The 10071-nt window shown below is 47.9% G+C and overlaps 1 protein-coding gene across 1 annotated transcript; it reads right to left on the bottom strand.

Annotated features, from left to right (window-relative positions):
* Positions 1-3460: 3460 nt before the first annotated feature.
* LOC121445563 (testis-specific Y-encoded-like protein 2) lies at positions 3461-9184 on the bottom strand. The gene is made up of 7 exons (XM_041647684.1): positions 8245-9184; positions 7042-7119; positions 6832-6943; positions 6605-6750; positions 6383-6477; positions 5436-6115; positions 3461-4198 (listed from the first exon to the last, which is right to left on the bottom strand). The coding sequence occupies exons 1-7, from the start codon at positions 9034-9036 to the stop codon at positions 4053-4055; spliced, it is 2049 nt and encodes a 682-aa protein (XP_041503618.1). The 5' UTR covers positions 9037-9184; the 3' UTR covers positions 3461-4052.
* Positions 9185-10071: the final 887 nt, after the last annotated feature.

Below are 10071 nucleotides of genomic sequence, written 5' to 3' on the forward strand. Positions count from 1 at the left end.
TGCTACCCCTGGGCTGATTTTGCCAGAAAAATTAGGCTAAAATAGTAATTGGAAGGACTGAGACCTGCTAGAGAGGATGAAGGAATTACTTCATTTTGATACACTGAGGCAAGAGGAACCAAGCTTGCTCCCTGTTAGACTGACTGAGCTATTCTTGCCAAGCTGACTTCCTTTCTGGTCCATACCAGGGACTTTGCCCCTAAGACCTCTTCTCCCTTCTCCTTCACACACACATGCTCACTGGGACTGGATTCAGATAGTTCAGAGATATAGATCCTTATTCTCCACAAGGTGCCTTGGTTAAACTTCTTTTCTATAAACTCTAGTCTTGGATAAGACATCCCCCTTTTTTGTTTTTCTTTTGAGACAGGCTTTCTCTGTGTAACAGCCCTGGCTGTCTTGTAACTCACTCTGTAGATCAGGCGACTAGGCTGGCCTCGAACTCACAGAGATTTGCCTGTCTCTGCCTCCTGAACGCTGGGATTAAAGGTGTGCACCATCATGCCCTACTTTTTTTTCTTTTTCTTTCCTTTTGATTTCTTTTTTGCGGGGAGAGGGTTCTGAGACAGGGTCCCTCTGTGTAGCTGTCCTGGAACTCGCTCTGTAGACCAGGCTGGCCTTGAACTCCCAGAGATCCACCTGCACCTGCCTCCCAAGTGATGGGATTAAAGGCGTGCGCCACCACCATCCAGTCCCCTTTTGTAATAGCTTGTTTTTCCTTTTGAGGAATATAGACTATATGTAACATTTCTATCTTGCTCAGGCTGGACTTGAATTCTGGGCTTAAGCAATCTTGCTGCCTCAGCCTCCTGAGTACTTACAGGTGAGCAGCACCATGCCTGGCTAAGACATTTCTCCCTTCTGAGTCTCAATTCTGTTTACCTTACTCTGACAAGGTGAATCAAGGTCAGAATCAGAGTCATCAGAATCTATATCTCTTCTCCAAAATATTTACCAAGAACAGCTAGAGCGATGTCTAAGCTCTAGCATTCAAGCCATGTCAAAGAAGAGACCCAGAAAGGGAAGGGTCCTTGCCAAGGATCCCACAGCAACCTGGTACCGTCTCTACTCCTTTATTCTCTCTCTTACCATAGGTAAAGGCTGTCAATTCCAGTACCCTAAAAGCTGTTATGGAACAGGGAGATTTTTGTGCAATAGAATTCCAGTAAATTTATGTAGGCACTCTCCTCGCAAGTAAAAGGAGCATGAGTCCTCATTTTTTAAAGCAGGGCTACACTTAGCTTCTCTGCAGAGTACAGGACAGGGTGAAAGATTAACTTTAGGGCAGATAAACCTCAGAGGCATCGCCTCAGCCAGGTGATCAAAGTTAAGATCTACAGTGATGTCCTATTGATAGTATCTACCTTTGATAGGATGCAATGAAAATGGCATGTAACATTTGTGGTCTTTCTCCCTCAACCCCATAACCCTCTTTAATAAGCAGAAAATAAGAGATAATTCTCAGTCAGAGGACATTCTACAAAATACTGTTCAACTGTTGACAACTCCAGAGTCTCAAAAAACAAGGAAACTGCGAGAGTGCCATAACCAAGAGGAGCCTAAGGAGACAGACAAGACGATTAAGTGCAGTGTGGTATTCTGGGTGAGAACTTGAGATAGAAAAGGGCCATAGGTTAAAGCTGAGGAAGCCTAAATAAGATACAGACTTTGGATAATCACAATGTGTTGATATTGGTTCTTTAATTGACTAATGTGAAGTGTAAATAATAAAGAAAATGGCTGTGAGGTAGTCAAGACTTCTCTATTTTTTTGCAGTATTTCTCAAATCTAAAACTGTTCTGAAACTTATAAAAAAAAAGGATCTTTTAGAAATGTCCAAATTCCAGCACTCAGGAGGCAGAAGCAGGCAGATCTCTATGATTTCGAGGTCAGCCTGGTTACAAAATGAGTTCCAGTACGGAGAGGGCTGTTTCACAAAGAAACCCTACCTCAAAAAAAAATCCCACAAACACAAACAAACAAACAAAATTCTGAATTCAGCTGGGACACTCAAGAGGTAGAGCTAGGAGGATCTCTGTGAGTACGAGCGCAGCCTGGTCTACAGAGCTAGTTCCAGGACAGTCAAGGCTACACAGAGAAACCCTGTCTCAAAAACAAACAAAACCAAAACTGAACAAATTTCTAAATTTGTACACACCGTGCCACTCTCATCTGAGGTACAGATAAGCCCACTTCCACAGGGCTCTCCTTCTGTGTCCCTGGCAATCAGAAGAGGGCATTTCCAAAAATGCAAATTTGATAAAGCTGTCCTGCAAAATGAGGCTTTGGATGAAAAGTTTGGATGAAAAGCCCACTAGGGTATATACTTAAAAGGCATCTTTGGAGCTTGAAGGATGGTTCAGTGGTTAAGAGTATGTATTGCTTTTCCAGAGGATCAGAGTTTGGTTCCTAGACCACCATTGGTAGGGTGGTGCAGGGAATCTAATGCCTCTTGCCCCATTGGACACCCGCTCTTATGTCTACCTATGTACACTACACATAGTTTAGTAAACTAGGGGCCTGGAATGACGCTCGGTGGTTACAAGCACTTACTGATCTTGCAGAAAACCCAAGCTCTGGTCCCAGCATCCAAATGGCAGCTCACAAGCATCTGTAATTCCAGTTCCAGAGGTTCTGATGTCCTCTTCCGACCTCTATGGGCACCAGGCGCGCAATTGGTGTGCATACATATATGCAAGCAGAACACTCACACACATAAAAAGAAATACATCTTAAATAATAAAAATATTTCAAAATTAGTCGCTATTATGATCGAGTGAATATGGTAAACATTTTTGGTGCGTTGAAATAATGTTAAGCACTTTCCAAGGTCTCCCAGAGAAAGCCAGCCTTTTAGATTCCCAGCTCTGGCTGGGCCTGTTCGTCTCATCACATGACTACACGGTAATTTTCCTTGCTTTTTCGTTATTTTCAATGCAAACTGCACGACCTAGGCCATCTTTTTTTCCTGCCTTCCCCACTGGGCTCAAGGCCAGGAACCTTGCACCCCTCCCCCCTCCCCAGACAGGCGAGCACTTCTTCGTGACTTGGTTGTGCTGTCTAGACTGTTGTCGTGATTTTTTTTTAACTATCTGTGAAAAAAGAAAGATAGCTCCCCCACACCCAGCTCCAACTAGGCCTGAAAAATGGTTTGACGCACTGAAAATTAATAGATGAGTCACCAAATTGATGTTCTAGGACGCAGGATCTCTCTGCGCGTGCGCCAGAGGGAAAGGCGTGGGAAGCTCTCTCCTACCTGGCTGGGTTTCTAAGGTCTCTGAGGGTGGGAGGGGGCGCCCTCAACCTCGTCCACTCATTGGCTAGGACAAGCCGCATTGGTCTGAAGCAATGCGTTTGCAGTCTCGCAGAGCCTGGAACCGTTCAGTACCACCGTCGTGTTCTGGGCGTTTCCTGCTGGCGAAGGGACGGCGCAGTGAGGCGGACATTAGACTCCAAGTGGCACTTTTAATTTGCTCAGTTTTATTAGGATCGTCAAGGGTCACGGGGAAAGGGGCGGAACTTCTGGGGAGCAAGAATATCACAAAGGCGAAGCTGCCTTGCAAAGACACTGAGGCGGGCTAGCGGTCAGGGCCGGTAAAGGGAAGAAAGCGGTTGGAAAGAAACTTCGGAGAAGGGGGCGGCAGCAGAGTCTCGAGGCCACTGCGCAGTTGTGACGAAGGTCACGGCGGCCCTCCTCACTTACACGATGTGATCACGATGTTTACACAGCACGGGGAGAGAGGGGGGGGGGGGCTTGGGTCTATGCTCACTCACACTAGAAGGGGGCTAGAGGGGCCCTGACCAAGGCATCACAATAAATAAGATTAGCAGCACACAGAAGCCTGCAGGGAGGAGGGCCAAAGGGGAGAGTAATTCCTCCTCCAAATAAGAACTCTGCAATTACTAAACCATAAAAATAAACTTTAAACCCGTGTATTAAGTCGGTCTGCCCCCAGAAGTGCAATGTGGGGCCACACAGCCCTAGCTGAAGAGGAGGGCAAATGGGATAGGGTATAGGGGTATATAGAGAGAGCCCCCAAAGGGTAAGACGTTTATCCCATTTTCTCCTTGTTCCCCAGGCTGGTCCAAGCGTTTGGGACCGGCAACACCTCCTGGACATCAGAATCTTCTGAGTTCAGTTCACTTCCTTCTTCCTCAAAGATTTGCTCCTCTTCGTAGCTGTCCTCGCTTAGCACACCTGTGAAGGGGAGGAGGAGGAGCCTGGTCAGACGCCCCTCGGAAAGTGAACAGAGCAAATAGCTGTGGCTTTTGAGGGGCTGGGACCACTTGTCAAGTGCTTTTGCTTGGAACAGGGAGGGTGAGAGAGAGGACACGGGGTTGGGAGCAGGAGGGAGAGGAAGTGCCACTGAGATTGTTTGTATTCAAACCCAAAGGTTAGAGGAGTTGGAGGGAGGCAGGAAACCGGGAATGCAGGAGGCAGAACATTTATCTTTGCCTGCTCAAAATGGACACATTCCTTGAAAGGAGCTTTTTCTCCCTCTGCCCGCCCCCATCCTCCTCAAGTGTGTCTCTTTTTCAGCGAGGCCTTGGGCTTACGTTTATCAGTCACTTTTTGCCCCTAGTGTGACCCAAACAAACTCTAGTTTGTCTTCTTCTGTCCAGTTCCCCACCCCCACTCCAGAGCTAGGTAGTCCTGCCTCCCATCCTTGGAGAAAAGAGATGCTATCAGGTGGGAGGCAAAGAAGACTGGCAATTCTCTTAGTTTCCCTAGCTTACCCCAAATCTATGTATGTGGCTGGCTGCTCTCTCACTAAATGCTTCACTTTTCTCCGTGCTGGGCACCTTTCTTCATTGGAAGTTTGCCAGGAAGCCCATGAGCAAACCTTCAGTCACGGTTTCCCCTGTTTTTGACCTCCCTCAGGGGCTCCTCTCTCCTCTGACTGCCCGTAGCCAGTTTCAAATGGGCTCTTTTAGCAGTCTTTCAGGCCAGAACTAAACGGAGGATCACCTTAACCACTGCTTTATCCCTCAGACTTCCATGAGTGTTCCCCAAATGCATACATTGTTGGACAAGAAACATGGTCTGTGGTCAAAAAGTTTGGGAAATGTGGAGTTCTGTCAAGTGAAATATGGCTTTTAAAGGCAGGGTTTTCAGAACTGGGAGAGGGCGTTGTATGAATTTTTATTTTATTTTATTTTATTATTTTATTTTTTTTTGCCTAATGTATTTACTCAGGAAACCTTTCTGTGAGAAGCAGCTTTCAGAACATTCTAGGTTACTGATCTATTCTGTGGAAAGGGCTCAAATACCTCCTTTCTCTAGCTCTCCCTCTCCTTTTCCACATCTTGAGGTGAAATTAACTGCTCTATTCTCTGAGTGTAGAGAACATACATTCTGTTTACGTAACCACTAGTTGCCCAAAGAAGCCTGGGCATTCTCAGAAGAGAGAGGAAGGGGGAGGGGTCTAGCTCACCTTCCTCACGGGCCTCCTCCTCTTCTTCCTGCATTGATTCTTCAGAGATGATTTCGACCTCCTCCTCATAGCCATCCTGGTTGGTGCTGTTCTCCAGAGTCTTATCAAAGACTTCAGTGCCGTTCTTATAGTACTTAATGTCCCTGTCATCATCATCACTGCCCTCGTTGTCACCCTCATTGCCATCATCATCACTGCCCTCACTGTCACCTTCATTACCATCATTATCTTCATCATCACTGCCCTCATCTCCATTGTCACTATCACTGCTCTCTTGGATATTATTACCCTGCTGATTGTCACCTAGGCTGTCGTTGTCACCATCAGCTTTCTCAATGTTGGAATCCTCACTGTCATAGGTGCTCTTTTCTTCTGGGGTCTCACTGCTGTCATCTGTACTTGCAGCATTGCTCTCTTTGTTGTAAAAGATCTTATTGTTGGGGCCCTCATTACGGTCAGGGTTCTCGCTGTCACACAGGTTCTCATTGACGTCAGTTACCTCATTATCAGTGGTCTCAAAGTAGTCGGTGGTCTCCATGAAGTCAGAGATCTTGATGTCATGAATGGTCTCACTGTCAGTGATCTCATCAATTTCTGAGATTTCACTGAGAATGCCTTCAGTGGCATAAGGGTGATGAATGTCTTCCATGATCACCATTTCATATGCATTCCTGAATTTCCTGTAGGGAAGTTTGAAGCTGAGTATAGGGTTAATGGGAGAAACTGGGAAGGCAGTAGGGTACTAGGGCTTCTAAGAATGGGGGAAAGTCCCATTGCCACTTCTGATTATGTAACCTCAGGCATGATTGCTCATTTGCAAACAATGCATTAGATTATCTCAATGGTCCCTTGCACTTCTCTAAATCCTGTGTGATACTAGCTTAGTCTCTGCCCCATTAAAAACAAACAAACAAAAAAACCCTCTCAGGCACCAATTCTTGAATCACCTGTGCCTTCTTTCATACTTCTTTCTGCTTGTCCTGTAGCCAATTCCTCTCATGTAGTAGCGTACTGGGTTAACCCATAGGTCATTCTTGATAATCTGTTAAGAGCCGGGGGAAAAGAGAAAAGAGCCATGAGTATAAGCCCTAGAACTCACCCCCAATTTCTCAGGCACCCAGAGGCAAGTCTGCAAGGCTTTCCTTGGCAATGCCAGAAGGGGGCCTCACCTCAGCAATTCTGTCAGCTTCAGGGAGGCTGTGGTTGGAAAACCAGTTGAAGAAGCTTTCTCTGGTGTCATAGCTCCTGCGATTATAGGCCCGGGGTTCCTGGCCTCGGTGCCAACGTATTGGGGTAGAATGAGACACCAGCCGGCCTAGAAAAAGAGGAAGAGATGAAGAAGAGAGTAGAAATGATAAGATGGGGGCCACTGATTTATTCTGGGACTGACGCTTACCTGAGCGATTGCGCTGGAACTCCTTGACGATCACCATGTTTGTAAAGTATGGGTTGGTCTGGAAGTACAGCTTCATCTTGTAGCCCATGGAGATATGTCTGAGATCCTGTACCTGCTCAGGGTGGGGGTAATGGTGGTATGTATCCCTTCCGTGGCCCTTCCCACCCCCCCTCACCTCTAAGGATCCTTGGCTTTCCTCCTTGGTCTGACCTGAAGATTGGTCAAGTAGCGGAAAATGTCTTCATCACGTTGGTTGATCAAGATTGAAATTTTGGGGTGGTTGAGGAACTAATGAGTGGAGCAGTTTAGGTCAAGGATTTACTGTTCAATATGAAAGAGGACAGAGCAAAACGGGTCGGAGCAGGAGGGTTCCTTCTGTGTCCGAGTGACAAATGTGGAGTAAATGAGTGGTTATGCAATGCTCAGCCTCAGTGCTAGGCTGCCACGGTTCAGATTTGCTGCGTGTCTGGATGCTAAGGCTCTCTGACCATGTTCATGTGATCCGTGCCTCTTGGTGACAGGTGCTTATGTTCACAAAATGCTGTGTCTGGGAGCTGAAAGCCCAGGTCTAAGTAATAATGTATCTGGTTACCAAGAACCTGTATTTACATGTTACATGGACAGGGGTTGATGGTCAGTATGCACACGATAGATAAACGGTTCTGGTGGTTGGTATGCTTACGCCCTGTTGCCTCACATTTAGGTATGGAAATTGCTGAGGGCCTGTGATCATGTGACACTTTGCATCATGGGCCAAGTATTTCTAAATAAATTCTATTAAAATGGTGAACCTATGCATTTCAAATATGATATATATATATATATATATATATATATATATATATATGTTTCCTGGGGGTGAGCTCAACAGTCACCAATAGTAGATTGGATTCTTCCTGTTCTACCTTTTCTTTCATTTAACCACTTGACCTCCACATCAAAGTGGTCTTCTGATTCTTCAGGTGTTCTACCCTCTCCCCTCTAAGGGAGGTACTGTGGACAGCTTTGAGGTCTCTATATATCTAAGCAGAGACTCGTGCGTACAGAGCCTTTTGTGATTTCAGCACTTTTCATGAAGTTCATTTGCCCTCCCTCCCAATGGTCAGTTCATTACCTGTATCCCCCCCCCTTCCACTATCTGTGATCCTGTTTACCAGTTATGTGTCTTCTCTGTCACCCCCCCCCTCTTTTACTGTCTGTGATCCATTTTCTTTAATGTTACGATGCTACCCTTTTCCTATCTGCAGTCCAGTTTTTATTCTATTTTGTCCTCTTGCCATCCCACTCAATCTAGAATCTTCTAATGGAGATTCATTCCCATCTCCGACCCTCCCCCACACCCCTTGTTTCTCTTCTGCACATCTCCCCTTCAATCATGGGCTTCTGGCCCATGAATATCGATGAGAAGGATACTGCTTTGACCCAGAAGCCTGGAATGTGCTGGATGATGAGGTCTCTGCGCTCCAAAAAGGGTCTTCGCATCTGGATGAATTTGCGCTTGAGACGCAGGAAGGCCTTGCCTGCCTTGATGTTCACCGCCTCCAGGTCCATCTGAATGCTCTCCAGGGCCCGCAGTATGCTTTCCATCCTCTGGGCACTCCTCTCTCGGCTCTCCTTCACCATCCTCTGCTTCCTCCTCCTCCTCCTGCGCCATCGCAGCCGCCTCCTCATACTTTCCTTTTCATCCTCATCCTCATCTTCCACTATGATGATAGCCTCTTCCTTCCTCTTTGGACCTACTAACATCTGGGGCCCCCACCCCCCTAAGCTACAGGTTTCTAGGGCCTTCTCTCCAGCAAGGCTGCTGGGCTCTGCAACCTGAAAGTCAATTTCCACGCTTCCCCCCGAGGTTTCTGAAGAGGGGAGTGTTTCCATGATCCCTGTGGGAGGGGGCTCCCCGAATCCTGATTCCACTGCAGGATCCCAGCCGGGACTCTCAGTATCCAGGGTGAAATACGCGCGGATCCCTCCCTCCTCGAGAATGACATAGGGCAGTGGTGGGGGCACCGTGGGGCCCACCCCCCTCATGTCAGCCAGCACCTGTGCAGCCTCGGTTTCTTCCAGGGGTCTCGGACGCTGCTGGGGTGGAGGCAGGGGCAGTCGCAGGAGCGGCGGGGGTGGCGGGGGCGGCAGGTCGCGCTGACAGGATTCCGAGATGCTCAGGCGGGGGGTCTTGGCCGGAGGCCCCTCATCCGGGCGGTCCATGGTGGCCGCTCTCAAAGCTCAGAGAATCGCACGGGCTCTTCTCTGCTCTCAGACGAGGCCGACGCGACCAGTCGCACTTGAAGCGGAGCCGCCACACCTCACGCGACCAGCTCTGCGCACCACCTCGCTCTGACGTGCCCTCCCACAGCGCCAGTCGCCGAGGCCCCGCCCACTTCGTGACAAGGCGTCTGTTCTGCCCACCATTGGCTGCAGGCCTCGGAGGAGGCATTAGCGTTCCCTCAACCCCTGCCTTCTCTCACGCAATCCGCTTGCCAACACTACACATCATCGCTTTCTAATTGGCTCCTTTCGCTCCCACCAATCATCAGGCTGACTGCCTCAGCGATGAGAGGAAAACTGCAGGGCGATTGGCTGTGAGGAAAGCTAGGGGAAGAAACCCCTCACCCTAGTTCTTGCAGTGTTTTATCCAATGGGAAAAGTACCAGCGATTCGGAAGACCAAAAGACTAGACCGGGGGCGGGTGGCTGGGAGTGCGCAAGTACCAGGGAACGAGATGTGCTCCAATGAAATCAGAGAGCCTCGCTATGGTTCTCCCCGCCCCGCTCTCCAGATCAACTACGCACTTCTTAAAAATCCGCCCCTTCCCCCACCAGCTCGTGGCGCCGGGAACCGGCGGGGGGGGGGGGGGGGGCGGGGGGTAAGTGCTGTAGCCCCTCAGATGCAGGTTGCTTTGATGTACTAGCAATTTAAGTATCTGAGGTCTTTGGTTTGGTGGTCAGGTTTTGATATGGCTTTTTCCATCTCTGCAAAATGGCTCCAGAAATAATCACAGACGCAAAGAAGTAACTTCCTCTGCGTCATAAAAATTGATTGCGATTCAACTAATCTGCTAGATTTTTCTAGAACTTTAAAACTCTTTGTCTACGCAGTATTTCTCCTCCCAGCCTTTCCTAAGTGAATGATGCTATTAATCATACCCTAAGGTTTTATTTTATTTTATTTATGACCAGAGATAGCTGGTCTTTGAGGAGGCATGATGGTGGAGTTTTGGCTTTGGTTCTATCGACCACTGTG

This window comes from Microtus oregoni, unplaced genomic scaffold (genome assembly GCF_018167655.1).
Source record: "Microtus oregoni isolate MIOR12 unplaced genomic scaffold, Mior012 000207F_ref0000254, whole genome shotgun sequence".
Classification (NCBI taxonomy): domain Eukaryota; kingdom Metazoa; phylum Chordata; class Mammalia; order Rodentia; family Cricetidae; genus Microtus; species Microtus oregoni.